Genomic DNA, 19,512 nt, shown 5'->3' on the forward strand with positions numbered 1-19,512 from the left:
TTTCAGTACACTGAGAGCGGGCACTGAGTTTTCAGTACACTGAGAGCGGGCACTGGGTTTTCAGTACACTGAGAGCGGGCACTGGGTTTTCAGTACACTGAGAGCGGGCACTGAGTTTTCAGTACACTGAGAGCGGGCACTGGGTTTTCAGTACACTGAGAGCGGGCACTGGGTTTTCAGTACACTGAGAGCGGGCACTGGGTTTTCAGTACACTGAGAGCGGGCACTGGGTTCAGTACACTGAGAGCGGGCTTTAGGTTTTCAGTACACTGAGAGCGGGCACTGGGTTTTCAGTACACTGAGAGCGGGCTTTAGGTTTTCAGTACACTGAGAGCGGGCACTGGGTTTTCAGTACACTGAGAGCGGGCTTTAGGTTTTCAGTACACTGAGAGCGGGCACTGGGTTTTCAGTACACTGAGAGCGGGCACTGGGTTTTCAGTACACTGAGAGCGGGCACTGGGTTCAGTACACTGAGAGCGGGCACTGGGTTTTCAGTACACTGAGAGCGGGCACTGGGTTCAGTACACTGAGAGCGGGCACTGGGTTTTCAGTACACTGAGAGCAGGCACTGGGTTTTCAGTACACTGAGAGCGGGCTTTAGGTTTTCAGTACACTCAAAGCAGGGCATTAGGTTTTCAGATTCATATGTCAACCAACGGCCTGTGACTCCAGCACTTGGGGGTGGGAGAGGCAGAGCCTAGGAGTCACTGGCCAGCCAGTGCCCTAAAACCAAACCCTGGTTCAGTCAGCCACCCTGTCTCAAAGTGATAGGCGGAAAGGAAATAAGGAAGACAGCTGACAACCTGCTTGACTTTCATGTACGTGTGCAGGAGGCACACATACCAAACACTCCTGTGTGTGTAACACACACGTTCACACACACACATCCTCCTAAAAGAAAAATCCTTCTAACTAAGCATTGTTTTTCCTTCAATTTGTAGCCAAAGAAACTCTACCAGATTTGGTTTCCATAATTCCCGACACAGTCCCAAGTACTGACCTTCTCATCGAAACTACAGCCTCTGCCTGCTACACACTGAACAATTTAGTGCAGAATAGTTACCAGAATGCACGAGACCTCCTCAACACCGGAGGCCTGCAGAAAATTATGACCATCAGCGCAGGAGAAGGGTAAGTCCCCTAGTTCCTGTCCCCGTTTCCCGCCACCACGACTGTATCAATGCCCTAGCTGCCGTTACCTTTCTGAGTCCTTTGAGCAGCAAGGCCACAGGCAGCATCCAGATCTGGGCCCTCATTCTCTTCTAGAAAATCCAGTCAGACAGGCGCCATCGTTTCTCTTACTTGTGGATTCTGGTGTTTCCTGATGTAATTAGTTAGCTTCCCAGAGCAGTGGCTGTGATTGAAGAATTGTAGACTATAGGCAAAATGGCATTTTACCATATTCTATCTTTAAAAAGAAAAGTGCCAAACAGCGTAAAGATAAATGTTATGAATATAAAAACTCTTTGTCACTAAAGAACTTTATAGAGTTTTGAATGTAAGGGACCTGCAACTTAAATGAATTTACTTCTTCCAAATGACCCTGAATGTCCCTAGGGTACTAAGAACTCCACAGGAGGCTAGTGGGACTCTCCTTCAGGCAAAGCTAGTGTGGAAGAGAAGCTGAGGCGAAGCCCAACATTTGTATACATTGTAGCTTTCTGTTATATATATATATATATATATTAATGTGCTTTAGTATCTTTCCATGAGTGTCGGGTCCTCTGGAACTGGAATTACAGACAGTCAAGAGCCATCATGCAGTTCTAGGAATTGAACCCCGGGCCCTCTGGAAAAGCAGTCAGTGGTCTTAGCTCCTGAGCCATCTCTCCAACCCTGCTATCTGTGTTCTTGATTGCATGTTAATAGACCTTTGTGCCAAGGGAAATAAATCCATATTCTTTGTTTATGAAAGAAAATACAGCTGTATGTTAGTAGGTAATAGATGATAATGAAATCTGAAAGAAAACTGACATCTAGCCAGAAATGGGAAGTTGAGGGCACATTTAGAACTGGAGCATCAGAAGCCAGTGCGGTGTCAAATGTAGTGGGGAACTGGACTGGGACAGTAAGTTCTCTGTCGACCCTGTTCTAAAGACACAATGAACAAGACTGTATTTTATTAACCTGGAAAATTTTGTTTGCCCCCCATTGGGAGGGTCCTTTTGTCTCAGAGGCACGCACACATCTTCGCTTGTTTTTCTGCATTGGACTCTGTAAATATGTACCATAAAAATACAAATGAAAGGTGCTGTAAGTAAACTGAAGGATTTAAAACACGTATAAGCCTCGTGGGGTTTTCTCCATAAATTACTTATTTACCAGCGCTACCCTTATGATTTATAAAAGAGCCTCTTAAGTGAACTCTGGCTTTCGAAGCTCATCCTCTGTGTGTGACAAGTGGCAACTGCTGAAGCCGCACCAATGGCGACTTGAGGAATGAGAAGGGAATGGCCAAACTCCGTTTCTCACTAACCCACACGCATCTCTCTCTTTCCAGCTATGCCCCCAACAAGGCCAGCAAAGCAGCTTCTGTCCTTCTGTACTCTCTGTGGACACATACAGAACTCCATAATGCCTACAAGAAGGTAAGAGCACTGCCCAGTTAAAACGTGACACTCGACCTGGCCCTCAGCCAGGTGATCAGAAATCACCAGACAGCTGCACTTTCTTCTTTGTATTTAAATAGGTTGGCTATTATGGTTGTCATTGTTGTTTTGATTTGTTTTTTGAAAATTTCATACATGGGCACTGCATTGTCCCTCCCAAATTCAGGTTCTCTTCTTTAAGTACCATTGTTACATGTATATACACATATGCATGAGTACATACATAAATACATATGTGTACACATATACATGTAACCTACTGAGTCCACTTAGCTTTGCTTGTATCCAAGGTTGACCTCATGCAATTGGACAACCTATGTAGGAGTTTATCACTGGGAGCGATTGAGTCTCCCTCTCACAGCAGCCTTTAGCCTGTAGCTCTTCATCAGGAGAGGGGTGATGTGGGGTCACCCCTGTCCACACTGATGCGTCAGCTGGTGGCGCCATTTTGCTGGTCTTGTTCAATCATATTATTGAAAGTCCATGGATCCATTTTCCCTGCCATATCTAGGGAATATGATCTATCAGCCGTGTTGTGGGCCTCTGGATCTTAAAATCTTTCCCTTCCATGGTTTTCCCTGAGCCTTAGACCCAGGGCTGCATTCCAGATATATCAGTTGCGGTTAGGTACTGCACAGTCCCACTGTGGATCTCTGTAATAGTCTCTGTATGCTGCAGAATAAAACTTGGACGAGGAGTGGACTCTACACTTACCTGTGGCTCTAAGGAAAAGTCTTTGTAATGCAGCTAGAAATGATATTAGAATCAGGCAGTAGTATGCTGTCCTCTTGGGGAAATGACCTCTCCACAGCCTACAAAACCAGATATGACATCAGTCCTATGGGCGACCCTTAAGTCCAATTAGACAATTATTGATCATTTCCAAAATAAAGTGCCACTCTGGCAGCATTGTGGCTGTCTTGACAGGCCCGTCGTTGTGGCCCACAAACCTCACAGCTGGTTAGAGCTACTGACTGCTCCTCTCTTGGCCACTTCCACAGCACCTTCCCCTCTGTGAGCACCTCCTTAGGAAGGAGGATCCAGTCAGCTCCAGCTCCATTCCTCCAAGTCCTGAGTCCCAAAGTGCATGGCGTCTTCAGCAATAGGGATTTACCTTTACGTTCTGTGGGCAACACAGGAAACGTTAACAACTTATATTGCTGTGGAAGTCTTTTGAACTCCTCTGACCAACAAATCAAGAGGATGCTTCACATGCATGGTACCAGGGGTTTGTTAGGTACTCCACATGGCATAACTTCTTTAAACTATGTATCTATGAATACACATAGATATTACAGATAATTTTAGGAAACATAAAATGAGTTCCTATGTCTTTTCAAACATCTTTAGTGTTATTTATCCTTCCTCCTCCACTTTTTCTCCACATCGCCCTCCCCCTTTCCAGTGAAAGTGCCCCAGTTGTTTCTGTTTTCACCTTTATGTCACCCCTGTCTTGTCATTCCCACTCAAGAGCTTCCCCTCACCCCACCCCACCTTCCCCTTACTCTCTCTGCCCCACCTTCCCCTCTCCCCCCAGCCCCACCTTCCCCTCACCCCCACTCCACCTTCCCCTTACTCTCTCTGCCCCACCTTCCCCTCTCCCCCCAGCCCCACCTTCCCCTCACCCCCACTCCACCGTCCCCTTATTCCCTGGCACTACCTTGGTCTAGTGTTATATTCCTGATTCTGCAGGTTATTTACTTGCATGTGGAGATTAAGGGCTGGGGGCCACAAAGTCAGAGAACATGGGGCTTGTCTTTAGAGGCTGCACGCCTCACTCAGTAGAGTGTTTTAGTTTCTTCTGTTTACCTGCAGATTTTATGACTTTATTTCTGCAGCTGAATAGAGTTCCATTGTGTACATGTACTGCATTTGTATCAGCCATTCATCAGTTGAAGGGCATTTGGGTTGTTTGAAAACATATTCCACCAGCCTTAGCAGTTAGGGAGTGAAAATCAAAACTGCTCTCGGATTTCCCCTTGCCGTAGTCGGAAGGGCTAAGATGGAGCCTTGGCAGTTAGGGAGTGAGAATCAGAACTGCCCTCAGACTTCCCCTTGCTGTAGTCGGAAGGGCTAAGATGGAGCCTTGGCAGTTAGGGAGTGAGAATCAAAACTGCTCTCGGATTTCCCCTTGCCGTAGTCGGAAGGGCTAAGATGGAGAGTACAAATGGGGGGCGGGTGAGGCTGTGGGGAAGGCGGTGCCTCCTTCACGGCTGGGAGTGCAAGCTGTTGCAGCGCTCTGAAACCAGTGTGGAGCATCCTGAAGCTAAACAAATCTACACCACTCCTTGACATACACCAAGGAGTTGACACCCTGCTTCCCAGACATGCTCAGCATGCTCATTGCTGCTTACGTCACAGCTGCCGGGAAATGGAGCCAACCTAAATGTTCTTCCGCTGATGAACGGATGAGACGTTTTCTTATGCGAGGATGTAGTAGCCTTTTACATTTCTGTCTGCTTCTTCCAAAGGCTCAGTTTAAGAAGACAGACTTTGTCAACAGCCGGACCACCAAAGCCTACCACTCCCTTAAAGACTGACAAAGGTGGAAATAAATTTGGAAGTTCCAGCTTCAGGGTTCCCCACTATAACCCCCCCCCCCCCAAAGAAAACACCTATTTTTCTACTAACTGACCCAAGAAACCTCAGAAAGCATGCTTTGTTTATATTCTTTTGTATTTCTATCCCCAAAGTCTAGAAAATGAATAATCACGATATAATTTGTTTAGGCATCCTTAAGACTTCCACAAGGTCTGTTGTGCCCTGTAGAGCTCACGGACAACATCGTCCACACTTACAGTACATGTGAATACATGTGGGTAACAGCCAAGGAGCACCTGAGGAAAGACCTGTGTGGCTAGACTTTAAAGTGTGGTTGACATTTCTGTCCTTTGTCTGGGCTTCCTTCTTGTCCCTCGTCTGCATGTGACTCCATTATTGAACCACAGGCGTGTGTTCACCATACTGAACAGGACAGAGATGACAAGAATAAAGCTTTGGTGACAAGTCGTTTGTGATTGTTTTCCACCCTTTTGGGTAGCTCTGCTTTATCTTTATCTTTCAATTTAAATGGATATAAGAAATGTAGATTCCAGAGCTGCATGGCGCTAAGACAGGGGGGTTGAGACGTGTCATAGCAAGTCTGTGGCTGTAGAGGCTCGCCCACCGGGCGCCACTGCGACGAGCAAGCGTGTGGTGGAGAAATGGGAGAGAAGAGAAACGGAGCGACTCATGTGCTGTGGAGAGAGGTGGGACTGGAGACGCTGTTGTGGTGAGGAACAGGCTGGTGAGAGCGGCCTGCACTGCCACCTGGAGCCAAGTGATGTCTGGACCTCTGTTGCTTCCGAGGTGGCTCCATGGTAGCCAGGGAGCTGTGTTGATGTCTGTGGTCCCTATTACCACCAAAGGCCATGAGGATGCCTGTGGTCTGGACTGCCACCCAAAGCCATGCTGATGTCCAAGGGCCATGCTGAGCTGGCCCTGCCCCTGAGAGAGTTTGTCCTGCCCTCACAGGAGAGTTGGGCCTGCCCCTTCCTGACTGCTGCCTGCAGGGAAGCTGACCCTGCACCTCACCTCGCCTGAGTGGGGGTTCCCAGTGGAGGCCTGGGCTGATCAACTCAGCTACCACCCAGGCCCACCCCAACGTCTCCCCCATCTGTGACTACTGGAGTTCATGAAGGGACTGGTCCTGTAGAGCTATAGCCACAGGGTCTCCATGACCGCAACAGCATGGTATCCAAGAGGAGTCTGGGGGGAGGGGTCCAGTATGGATGGTCTAGCAGAAGCCAGAGGCCTTGAACCAGACCAACAACACGTTGCAGTGAACGTTATACAAGCAAAGCCGTTGGGCACGAGGACCTACTGCACAGCACACCGCGGCTCCCCTTACCACTGCGGCGAATACATTTATGAAGGACAGGTGGGCAAGGAGGAGGGGCAAAGTGCGGCTTTTTTATTATTTTTTTTATTTTTTCCTTTCTTTTTTGGAGGGAAGGCTACAAGGGTGGAGGGTGGACAAGAAAGGACTGAGAAATGAATGGGATCGGGCGCATGATATGAAATTCTCAAAGAATAAAAAGTGATCTTTAAAAAAGTCTGGCCATGTATAAAGCATTGGTTCTGAAATTCCATGTTCTCCCTAAGCATTGTATAAATGGAGTTTTCACTTCAAGAAATCATGTCTGTGTGATGTCACCACTGGGTGTTGATCTCTTGGCCCAGTGTGGTCTGGACTTTGCTGCCCACTGCAAAGGACAAGAATCCTTTGTTCTTTGGCAAGGTTCCTAGGGGAGCCAGCTAAGACAGCTGGTTTGAATGAATCACAGCGTCAACGTTGTCCAGCTTTGACAGTGTGATCCAGGGCCGCTGCAGCTCATGCTTTCTCCCTGATACAAGACAGGAGAGCCCTCGAGAAGGGGCCGGAAGCCATTGTAGCCGAAACTGGGAAGTACCAGTACCAGCCTTCGGCAGCTGAGGGATAGCTAGGGAAGGGCACTTGTGGGAAAGGCAGTTTTAACTAGACGGTAATTAAGCCGTTCCCATTAGTCCTCCACTACAATTCTGCTCTTTATGGATCCTTTGAAGTCTGACATCATTTGCATAAGAAAGAGAAAAAAAATAATCCTTCAGCTACTTTGGTGGGAAAAAAAATGAAGAGAAAGTAAATTCCCATTTTTATTTAAATGTTTGTTTAATTCTGGATTGTTTTGGAACTTAAAAAGTGTTTAACTTTAAAAGTTTTAGTGTAGGTGATTAGCCCAGGTTGAGAGGTTTAATTTTTTTCTTAAAAACTAAATCTTTCACCAAAGGTCTAACAATAAGCATTTAGGGCTCGTGTATTTCTCCAAATAAGTGATAGAAGTTTAAAAGTTTCTGTGGATTTCTGTGTTTGCTTCTGGTGTCTTTATCTTAAGATGTTAATATCCGGTTATATTAAATACAAAAAGAATGGAATCGGCATTGCCTAAAGTTATTTATATTTATTTCCAAATTAAAGTCCTAAACTTTTTACCAAGAATAGTTTCCTATCGTGACCAAAGTATATAAAAATTGGAAGACACACAATTGTGTTCACTATTGTTAGACTTTATGTATATATAATGTGTCTGAGTCTATGAGAACTTAGCTGGCTTGATCCTCCTCTCTCGCTTTGTTCCTCTGTTCACAGACAGCCCCGACTTTACTCTTTGACGGCTCAGCTAGGGAGGCCCTTGTATAGATGAGTATCAGTTTTGACCAATGGTCTGTACCTAAGGCTGTTGTTTCCTGGCTGTGCCTCTCGCCCCACGAGCCCTCCCTCCCTTCGCATCAGTTTGTGCTATGAGGTTTAAAGCCGCTCCACGTCTGGGAATACTGAATGGTTTTCTAGACTGGGAGGTTCCTGGCTTGGGGCTGCATTGCAGGAGCAAGTGACTGGTAATCCCCTGTTTACCTTGAAAAGGTTATCTACAAAATAAACGGGATTAACATGCCAAAGGGAAAAAATAGCCAGGGCAGACAAACTAATACCAGATAAGTCACCCTCTAAGACGTAAGTCCTTAGAAGAAAACAAAAAATTAAAATTATGTGTGTGTATGTATATAAAGCTTTTATATATATTACATATATACAGTAGGTTGTGAGATTTCTGCTTACCAAAGATATAACAAACTTTCACACTGTAGTGAGGATGAGCCTCAGGATTAGGGGACAATTCAGAAGACACCCAATCAAGTTTTTGGAGTATCTTCTTGCATCAAAAAAGACTTGATCCTAATGGCAACAGAAAACATTCATTCAGCTAGTGCCCAGTATAACCCCATCTTAAGACTCATGTGGTATAAAGATCCTTGTTGGGGGAGGACGAACAAAAGGAGGAACCACTTTTCAAAATGCAGTTCTGCTTTAAGGTTAACAATTTAGTTTGCGGTGGTCCTGACATCTCTGATGAAGGCCTGCGTGAGGGAATATCTCCTTAGGATGAGTGTGTTCTGAAGCAAGAAAGAATGCCACCTGTTAGTGTCACACCCAGCAGACTGTGCCTGGGAGACTCTCCTGGAGAATCCAGCTGTTTGAGCTGAGGCAGGTGCCGTTTTCCATTCCCAGCAACCACATGGTGGCTCATAACCATCTGTAGTGAGATCTGGTGTCGTCTTGAGTCGTCCACATCAACTTAGAGCCTGAAACCCAATGTGGACAAGTTCAACAGAACCGCCATGTACGGGCTGCCCACGCATACTTCAGCATTGCCAAGGCATAGATTTCATCTTCGTTCTGCAGAGTAGGCAGCCAGACTTCAGTGCTAGGCTGTGCCAGCGAGACCTGCAGATACTCAGTGGCATCCTTGTCTCCTCAGGCTTTTCTTTAAAAAAATTATGCATGGGAAAATCCGAAGCAGAGATAATCACATTCCTAGAGTCAGAGCAAAGCTGCAGAGGGCCTATCTGAAGCAAAGGGCTTGGCCCCCCTCCAGGATTCTCCCCAGACCAAAGAGAAAGCTCACACGTCTGCATCTGTGCAATGTCAGCTTCTCTCCTTAGGAACCTATGGCTGCAGTCTGACCCGACAGCCAGAGGTCTCATGCCAGCCATCCAACCTGGCCTCACACTGTGTCATTTCTCTGTGGAAAGTTTCTTAATCTCACCGAGGTTCAGATTTCTTTATCTGTATAATGGGTTCTGAGGAAGTGTGTCGGTTAATAAAGCCGGGCCCACGGTGTGTCCTAAAGACTGCAGGGGTAAGTGTGTCAGTTGATAACGCCGGGCCCACGGTGTGTCCTAAAGACTGCAGGGGTAAGTGTGTCAGTTGGTAACGCCGTGCCCACGGTGTGTCCTAAAGACTGCAGGGGTAAGTGTGTCAGTTGGTAACGCCGTGCCCACGGTGTGTCTTACAGGCAAAGCTGCGCAGCTTCCCGCTGCGGAAAGCTCCTCTTTAATCCACCTCTTTAATTCTCAGCCTCCCCTCACACACTCCTGCACACTCGCAATCCTGCGCTCCCCCACACAGCATCCTAAACTCACACAACACACTCCTTCACAACTATGCAATTACACACATGTGCGCTTACTGAAACACACTCTTACACTCTTGAGCTAACTCTCGTGCGCTCACACTCTGGTGTCCTACACATTCCTGTAACTAATTTGTGTCCTGTCTTGTACTCCTGCGCTCACACGTCCTTTCCAGACCAGGCAGGCATGGAGGAACAGATAAGGCTGGCAGGTAGTTTGCAATACGGTGTCTCAGAGCATGAGTCCTGTGTGGTTGCTTGCCGTATAGAAATAGCCTGTACTTATGTTTGGGAAAGGAAGAGTTAGCCAGAGATCAAAAGGTTCTTGGATCAAGTGTGGTGACCCTTTTATCCCAGCGTTCCAAAGGCAGAGGCAGGTGGATTTCTGTAAGTTCAAGTCCAGTTTGGCTACATAGTGACTTCTAATTCAGCCAGGGCTATATCCTTGCCTTAAAAAAAGACAAACCTGCTGTTTCAAGCCTTCTCCAAGCTCCAGTGAAGGCATCATGACATCCCTAAAGAAGCACAGTGTTGTGCATGTGGCAAATCTATGGCTCAGAATCAGTGAGGTCGTGTATAGCTCTTGAGGCTGTCATTTTTTGCACACAGAGCAACACGGGTCTAAGCCTTGGGCAAAAGGACAAAAGATTCAGCCTAGTCTAGTTTATCAGGCTAAAACCTCAGTAGTGAGTCATCCTTGGAGTTCATTCTAAGCAGAAAATTCAAAATTGACAATTATAGTAAACGGAGAACCATTCTCTAAACATTTTCTTCATGTGGAGTAGCAACCTGACGGCAGGTGGATAGCTCAGAAGGCAGGTGGATAGCTCAGAAGGCAGGTGGATAGCTCAGAAGGTAGTTATTAGCCAGGGGAGCATGTGGAGGCAGCAGCAGACATTCCTGCTGCCTGGACAGACTCCCTCGTAAATCTAACATCAATGAGTAGCTCAAGTCTCAGAAGCCTGGGCTCTGCCTGCGAGCTGTTACCACACAGTATACCTGGCAGGAAATGAAAAGCATGTCCAAATATCACAACCCCACACGGATGCTCTCCACAGCCACCGGCAGCAGCCCTGGATGCGCTGGAGGGGCCCTTTAATTCCAGCTTTCAGGGTCGTGGGTTGCACCGAAGGCCTCCTGCAGCTGACCGGTGAGTATACTCTGAGAACATGTCCATAGGCCTTACGAGAAGGACTTCACCATGCTGGTTTCTACAGTGCCCTCTGCTTCACCCAAGAACCAGAAGTTTGCGGCTGTGGCTGTGGAGGTGCAGAGTTCTAGGGCGCATGTGCTGCCTCCAGTGTGACCGGAAGTTACATGGTACGTTCACCAGGCTCCTTAGGAACCGCAGGAAGGAAGTTGGTGGAGAATAAATGAAGTTTAGGGTTGCTGAGGAAGAAATTTTTTAAAAAATATTTATTTATTTATTATGTATACAATATTCTGTCTGTATGTCTGCAGGCCAGAAGAGGGCACCAGAAGTCATTACAGATGGTTGTGAGCCACCATGTGGTTGCCAGGAATTGAACTCAGGGCCTTTGGAAAAGAAGGCAATGCTCTTAACCACTGAGCCATCTCTCCAGCCCGAAGGAAATGTTTTTGCTAGTGTTTGTTTGTGGACAACCCAAACTTACGCTGGTCCTTAGGCCAGTCATCATTGTCAAAGGACTGTAGGAGGCAGCTCCAAGGGTTACAAATGCCTTTAAGTCCTGGTCTGTCAATAATTCTATCAACTGGGCAAGATGACCCTGGGAAACAGCCGTTCAAAAGGAACATTGTGGGTGGCGGCCTTTAATCCCAGCACTCAGAGGCAGGCAAATCTCTGAGTTCAAGGCCAGTCTGATTTCCAGGTCAGCCAAGGTTACACAGAGAAACCCTATCTTAAAACTCCCCCCCACACACACCCCAAAAAAGGAAGGAAAGAAAGAATTCTGCCCAGGTGACCAGACTTGCAGTTTCCTGTCTTTGTTTAAATTCTCAAAGTGTAACCTAGGGGTGGGCCCTAAAAGAGGGGTAGGGTGGTAGCAAATGTGAACATATGATCTTAAGGCTGTACACCTGGTAAAGTTCTGTCTGTTCTGTTTGAGGCTGGATCCCTTTGTGTGTTAGCCAGAATTTGTTGTGTGCTATCACTGCAGAGCCTGTTCGTTATTAATATCTTAGTGTGGGCAGCGAGTTCTCCCTGGGAAGGTATTTTCATTCTATAACAAGTTCACAACTGTAACTTCAGATCCAGGGAAACACACGTGCACAGACAGACATGCAAGTGAAATGCCCACACACAGAAAACACATAGAATTAAAAAATTAAAAACTAAAAAAGCAAAGCAAACCAGCAAAAGTACCAACAAAAAAAAAAAGAGGAGGAAATGGATTATTTTTTACTTTTTTTTTGTTTGTTTTTCCAGATAAGGTTTCTCTGAGTAGCCCTGGCTGTCCTGGAACTCACTTTGTAGCCCAGGCTGGCCTCGAACTCACAGAGATCCGCCTTCCTCTACCTCCTGAGTGCTGGGATTAAAGACATGCACCACCACCACCTGACAGATTTTTTTTTCTTAACAAATTTTCTTTTTTCCTTTAATCTAAGTGGATTTTTGAAGTCCTGATTTTAAAAATAGATAAAATGTATTTTAGTGGCATGCTTTAACAGTTCTTCATAAAATCACTCATGAATGAAGCGACCCCATGGTCATTGCCTTGCGGCCCAGTGTAAAGTAGCCTCTGCCTCCTGCTCTGTCTTTGGCTTCACAGTTCAGCACTGATTTGCATTGGAGTAACAGGTGAAAACTGTGTCAGACTGCCAGGCTAGTTTCAGGCTGGGCTCTTTCACAGCCCCGGAGGTTGTATAGAGTGTGGTGACTCACACCTAGAATCCCAGCGTTCAGGAGATGGAGAAAGGAGGAAAGGGTAGCTGCCAGTTCTAGGCCTGCCCGATCTGCATAGCAAGTTCCAGGTTAACCAGGGTTAACTAGCAAGTTCCGGTCTTAGGAGAAAGTAAAACCCCAGTTCCTGATACAGCTCAGTGGTAGACTGCTTACAGCATGTATAGGACCCTGGCTTCCATCCTCAGCCCACTAAATAAACAAACCCAAGTTCCCCTCTCTTCCTGACAGGCCATCTTCAACTTGCTGTTATTTGTCCTTTGATCTCTTCTTGCTCACAGAACACTAAGCAGTAGCTCCCAGCATCCCGTTTTCAGAGAGCAGTGACAAAGAACTGGCTCGTAAGCACCCTCTCTTCTATCCCACTATTTTAATAAATAAAACTTTCCTAGATACTTCTATCAGGAAGGTTTACCCCCCTACTCTGTGTGTATGTGTGTGTGTGTGTGTGTGTGTGTGTGTGTGTGTCTTGTTTATTACCCAGCGCTACATATCTTTTTTATTATTGTGCTCTAGTGCTTAACATTATGATTTATGATGGCATGGGTGACCCTGGCAGGTTCCATTGTGGGTGGGAGAGGCCGCAGCAGGTGGGAGACAGATACTCCATGTGGAAAGAGCTTAGGTATAGAGTTTATTTAGTATTGGCTGGGTATAAGGTTTAAGGGTAAGGGGGTTATGGAGGGGAGAGAGAGAGAGAGACAGAGAAAGAGAAGAAAGGGGGAGGAGGAGAAGGCAGAGGCTGCCTCTTTAGAAAGAAGAACAGACAGGAAGAAGAGGAAGAGAGGAGGCGGGAGATCAGTTTACCTCAGCGGAAAGGGGGAGATGGGTGGGCGGAGCTTGTCTCTTAAAGGAACAGGGTACCTAGATGACTGGGCAGGACAGTATAATTATAACATTCCCTCAGCGTCTACAAATCAGCAGGAAGTAGTCTCAAGAACTCAACTCCCTTATTCTTTTATTCTGGCATGCCTAACTCCTTGCCTTTTTATTTTAAGAGAAAGATTGGAATGTTATAATTCTGTAAGCTGATCTCGCTCCTCCTCTCTTTCTCTTCCTCTCTCTGCCATTCTTCTAAAGAGGCAGCCTCTGCCTCTCCTCCTCCCCCTTTCCTCTCTGTCATCTCTCCCTCTCTCCCCCCTCCTCCATAGCCCCCTAACCCTTATACTTTATACCATCTAATATTAAATAAACTCTATACCCAAGCTCCCTTGCGTGGCGTTTCTGTCTGTCTCCCACCAGCCACGGCCTCTCCCACCTGCAGTGGGACCTGCCAGGGTCACCTGCACTGCCATAAATCATAACACTTAATAGCAAACCTAGGGCCCTTGACGTGCTGGACAGGCGCTCCTGCACTAAGCATACCCCCAGCTTGCACGTCCACTCTCAAGCCACTTCTTAGCATAAAGAAAGTAAAACCATAATTCCTGTAGGAGCCAGCATGATAAACTAAATAGAAACAGACCACCCAAAGGAAGTTCTTTACTTCCAACCATTTTCACCTGCCAGAGTAGGACTCAGCTATTGACAAGTTTAATGGAGGCCTGAGTCTTAGTAGTTTACCCTGAAGCAATATCTGGTTGCTGGAAGGACCATATACTGAAATTACCCAAGCACTACCCAAGAACTGACCATCCAGAGGAAATGCCTGACGTTCCAAGTTCCAACTGTTGCAGATGTTAAGTATTTTTCCGGACCACCAAACCTCTCCACACAATAAGCCAATCAGACCAAATTGGACCAAATTAGAAGACGCCCATGTTTAATGGACACCAGCGCTCCTGAGTGGCCTCTGTGAAAACACGGAGAGAGGGAAAGGAGAACAGAGTGACCACCGGAGAGGGGAAAGGGGAGACCACATGTTTATTCTGGGGGGGGGGAGATTTAAATAGCCTGTGGGAGTGGTCTTGACGTTCCCCGGGGAGGGGGTCACCGTTTGGCAGGCTTTCTTGGAGGTGGAGTCTGGACTGTGGCCACTCCCAGGGGAGATGGCTTGAAACGGAGTTTTCTGCCCACCATTCCAAAATGGATGCTGAGGGCTGGGGTGAAGGCCCCAACTAAACATTCCAGACTCTGTATAAAGCGGTGTTAGGGAGCTGAAGTGATGCTTCCAACCAAACATTCCAGACTCTTGGGATAAAGGGGCGCCGGCTCAAGTCTGGCTACTTCCTGCGGCCATGGGGTGATGTGGGAGAGGGGAGAGCTGGGAGTTGGTGGGCTCACGCTCAGCAAGAGGTGTGGCTGGAGCGGCATCCGGTATACTGCCATCTTGGAGATGTCAGGCATCTGTTCCTTGCGGGAGATGAAAAGGCAGGTGGCTAGGAGAAAAAATAGTTATTACCCGTCTTGTTTGTACTGACAAAGATGAGTGTGCCAGCACCAGGAGCAGATAGGCACTTTATTGTGGCATCTGGGAGTAGGTGCCCGCTTGAGCCTAGAGAGATGGTACCAGCATGGGTGTCCCAGAAGTTTGGCAGCTGAAGGGGTGGTGAAGATTACTATGTGAGGTCCTGTCCATCAAGGTTCGAGAGACCTAAGAACTAGTTTTTTTGAGGAGTACTCTGTCCCCTGGGGAGAGTGGGACAAGTTCAGGGGCATTTGGGTCCACTGGTGTGGGGGCAGGGAGATAGCTGTCAGCATGTGAAGAGAGAAGGGACCTCAGAAGGGAGAGGTAGAGTAGGTACCCTGCCAGTGGAGGAGTTTGGGCTGGGAGGTGGTGATTAAGGAGGAAGGGCCTGTCATAAAGGAGCTCAGAAGAGCTCAGACCCACAGAAGAATGTGGGGTGGCCCGGAGATGGGTAAGGGCAATGGGGAGAAGCGAGAGCCAAAATAACCTGAGTTCAATGGAGAGCTTGATTAGCTGTTGTTTAATGAGTCCATTGGCCCTCTCCACCTTTCCCGAGGATTGTGGATGGTAGGGGATGTGGAGGTTCCAGGAGATGTTGAGAGCTTCTGACACAAGCTCCATGACCCTGGAAGTGAAGGCTGGCCCATTGCCGATCTGGATGGTTTGTGGGACACCAAACCAAGGAATGATGTGGTCCAGGAGTACCTGAGCCACCACATCTGCTGTTTCCCTTGAGGCCGGAAATGCTTCTATCCACCCTATAAAAGTGTCCACAAGTGTTAGGAGATAATGGAGTCTTTTATAAGTAGGCATATGGGTGAAATCAACCTGCCAATCTTTGCCCGATTGGTGTCCACAAAGCTGGTGTAGAGACTGACGTGTAGAGAGTCCCCTATGGGGGCTTTTAGACAAGAGCTTGGCTATAAGGGGTCCGTTAACCCTGTGGGTTGGCCTGGGCACATGTCTGGCAGGAGGAGTGAACCTGTGAAATATGATCTCGGAGATGGGTGGGGTCAAAGAGGGACTCCAAGAAGTAGAATAAAACTTTGGGGCCTATGTGTAAGGTCTGGTGGATGTCTGAAATGATCAACAATGCCTGGTCTTGAGGAAGGATGAGGCAGTTATTAAATAGAACCATCCATCCTTTGTTTTTGTGTAGCCCCCCTTTTTATGAGCTCATCCCTCTCTTTTGGTTTGTAACAGGGCTGATAGGAGGGAGCTAAGAACAAAATATATTCTATGGAATCAGGGGAGCTTGAGGCCAGCCTCTGGGCCACTGAGTCAGCCTTGGCATTGCCTAAGGCCACTGGGTCCTTGGAGGATTGGTGTCCCTGATAGTGAATTATGGCTACTTCTGCAGGGAGCGAGAGGGCCTTCAAGAGATTGGCTATAAGGGGTTCATTAATTATGGGAGTGCCCTTGGTAGTAAGGAAGCCCCAATCCTTCCAGAGTGCAGAATAGCTTGGAGTGTTGCAGTCTGGTGCAGCCTCGTCTGTCGGGAGGACTCAGCTGTCTCTTCTCAGGCATTAAAAACTTTAAAGGCCGTTTTCACCAATTCCTGTATGGGGGTTTGGGGACCCTCCTCAGCCTTTTTAAAATTTTTTCTAGTATCTGGTCCTGACTGAGAAATGAAATGGGAAGCCAGCCTCCACTGGGGAGGCTGGGTCCAGTCTAGTATATTGAATCATGGTCTCTTGTAATTGGTTTAAAAAAAATGGCCAGGTTTTCATCAGCTAGCTGTGTGATCTCCCAGAGTTTGTCGAAGTTAATAACATTTTCCGTGACCATCTCCATACCCTGAAGGAGGCAGTGAACCATGATGTCCGGTCTCTGTTGGCCATTTTGGCCTGGTTGATAATCCCAGTATGGTTCTGTGGCTGGCATGGCCACTTCCCCCATAGGGACTGCACTGTCCACTAGGTGGGTCTGGTCTGCCTTCTGTCTAGCTGCTGCCTGAATTTCACTTTGCTCTTCAGGAGTGAGAGTAGAGGCCTGGATGACATAGAAATCATGCCAGGTTAAATCGTAGGCCTGGGATAGATAGTGAAACTCTTTAATATAAACAGAAGGATTAGCAGAGAAGGAACCCAACTGCTTTTCTATTTGAGAGAGGTCTGGAAGAGAGAAGGGAACATGGATTTTAATAATGCCATCAGCTCCTGCTACCTCCCAGAGAGGGCAGAGAAGGACAGGGGTGTGGTGAGACCTGGTAAGAGAGGAGACAGGAGAGGATTGGGAGAGGTTAGTCCAATGTGTAGAAGGGGTCCAAGAGGTGTGTTGTGGCGTGGAGGGGTAGTGAGAGGCAATAAGAAGAAGGGGAGGGGAGGAAGGGAAAGGAAGTTGGCCTTCAACCTTTTTTTGTTGTTGTTGAGGGAGGGAGTAGGAGCGGTGGGGAGGGATGGAATGTGGAGAATGTTGCTCCTCAGGAGGAGGCTGGGTGCTGTGGGACAATGGTCTTTTATCCTGTCACCTGTATTATTTTTTTAATAAAATGCTGATTGGCCAGTAACCAGGCAGAAAGTATAGGCAGGTGCCCATGCAGGAAGTAGAGACAAGGCAATGAGAATTCTGGGAAGAGGGAAGTTTCAGTCTGCAGTTGTGACCCAGATGCAGAGGAAGCAAGATGTGAGTGCCTTGCCAGATAAGGTACCAAGCCATGTAGCTAACACAGACAAGAATTATGGGGTAATATAAGAGTTACTAAGAAGCCTGAGATACTAGCCAATCAGTTTATAATTAATGTAGACCTCTGTGTGTTTCTTTGGGACTTAATGACTGTGGGAACCATGCAGGACAGAAACTTCAGTCAACAGTTGGGTAGTCTCAGGCTTCTTCCATAACCCACAAAATAAATACCTACTTTCTCTACATGGCATGCCTATCCATCTTGGTCTCTCACTCATCATGCGGCTCCCTGCCTGGGACCCAGCTGCCTTCATGGTCTGCCATGGTCTTGGGACCCACTGCCCACTGCCACCCCTCGGGGACCTGCAGCAAATGTTTTATTTTTACCATTACAACAATAATAATAATTCTGGCACTATCTTTGCTATGTGACTACCCATCTTCCCAAGTGGCCAGATGTAACTGGGACATGAGGGAGATTTAAGGTTGACAGCGGATATGGAATGTGTAAGTCAAGGCCTATATAAGCAGCAGGTAGTTTTTTGTTCAAGGCTGTTTCCCTTTAGTGCATTAGCTAGATGAGATGCATGTTATTAAAGAGTTCCTTTATTAATCTCTAAGTGTGCACATGCTTTCTCACTGGGAAGACATATTCAATGGCAGCAGAGACAACACTGCTTACTCTATTCTTGGCGTTCACCATGCCTCACCTTAAGCAACAATTACAGGATAGGAAATGAAACTCTAACAAAATGTTCTAAGAGGAAAGTCTGCTCCTGAATTTGGAGTCTGCAGTTTCCTTGCAGAGGCAGCAGGGGATGGGAGCAGGTTCACTGGGTAGGAAGAACTTGGGTTTGCGTTTAGACTCCCCAGAGCTATGTGATATGCTAATTTGGGGTGTTCATTTGACCTCATTGCTTCTGTGGTTGTGGAAAATGAGATGCTTCCAAACAGTGAGCATCTGATGTCTCCTCCCTTTCATGTATCTGGCTGCTATCGAGGGATCCCCAGGATTCACTTTCACAGCCTCACAGCCTCATGTTTCTCTTGGGCCCCTAGGGATCGTCTTAGAGAGGAAGTAATTTCCACAGTAGGAGAACAGGAAATACTAAGAGAAGAGGGCAAAGTTCCCGGATGAACTGGATCCCCTTTAGCCTTTCCTCTGGGCTCCAGATTTCAGGTACTTCTCTGCTCTATTTCTACATCCTAGAGCCGCAGTTCTTTTTTTTCTTTCTTTCTTTTCTTTCTTTCTTTTTCCTTCTGTCCTTCCTTCCTTCTTTCCTTTCGTTGTTTTCTTTTTTTGTGTGTGTGGCCTTGGCTGTCCTGGAACTAACTCTGTAGACCATGCTGACCGTGAACTCAGAGATCTGTCTATCTCTGCCTCCCCAGTGCTGAGATTAAAGGTGTGTACTGCCACCAAAAAGCAGTGGTTCTCAATGTTTCTAATGCTGTGACCCTTTAACACAGTTCCTCATGTTGTGGTGACCCCAACCATAAAGTTATTTCATTACTACTTCATAACTATAATTTTGCTACTGTTATGAACCAGAATGTAATATATTCTTATCTGATAAGTGATCCCTGTGAAAGGGTTGTTTGACCCCCCAGAAGGGTCATGACACACAGGTTGAGAACTACTGCCCTAGGATCTTTCCCCTGCTCCTGCACACACCGAGCCCATCAAAACTCATGGGAACTCAATCTAGGGACTCTTCCAGAGACATAAAGTGATGTTAGGATTACAGCAGGAATCAGTGTAGCTTTGGTATCCCAAGTGGAAACCCTGGATTTATCTTTCTACTAAAAATGAAAACAAAACAAAAAAACAAAACAAAACAAACAAAAAAAAAAAACTGGGGTTGGAGAGATGACTCAGCAGTTAAGAGTACCGGCTGCTCTTGCAGAGGACCTGAGTTTAGATCCCAGCACCTACATAGTTCAAGGTGATCTGCCACCCTCTTCTGGCTTCCATGAGTATTGCATGCACATGGTACACAGACACACATGCAGGCAACATTATATACATAATATAAATGGGGAAAATGCAGAACCAAGACAAAT

The 19,512-nt window shown here is 46.9% G+C and overlaps 1 protein-coding gene and 1 pseudogene across 1 annotated transcript in view; both read left to right on the forward strand.

Moving 5' to 3' along the window:
* The window catches only part of Pkp2 (plakophilin 2), a 59,559-nt gene extending 53,938 nt beyond the window's left edge, over positions 1-5,621 (forward strand). Inside the window, exons 11-13 of the mRNA XM_075970730.1 lie at positions 942-1,131; positions 2,501-2,588; positions 5,081-5,621. Of these exons, the coding sequence (XP_075826845.1) occupies positions 942-1,131; positions 2,501-2,588; positions 5,081-5,149 (347 nt within the window). The 3' untranslated portion in view covers positions 5,150-5,621. The remainder of the gene's footprint in view (positions 1-941; positions 1,132-2,500; positions 2,589-5,080) is intronic.
* Positions 5,622-6,375: 754 nt separating this feature from the next.
* Positions 6,376-19,512, forward strand: part of LOC142845506 (vomeronasal type-2 receptor 116-like) — a 46,260-nt pseudogene continuing 33,123 nt past the window's right edge.

Source organism: Microtus pennsylvanicus, chromosome 1 (assembly GCF_037038515.1).
Source record: "Microtus pennsylvanicus isolate mMicPen1 chromosome 1, mMicPen1.hap1, whole genome shotgun sequence".
NCBI classification, from domain to species: Eukaryota; Metazoa; Chordata; class Mammalia; order Rodentia; family Cricetidae; genus Microtus; species Microtus pennsylvanicus.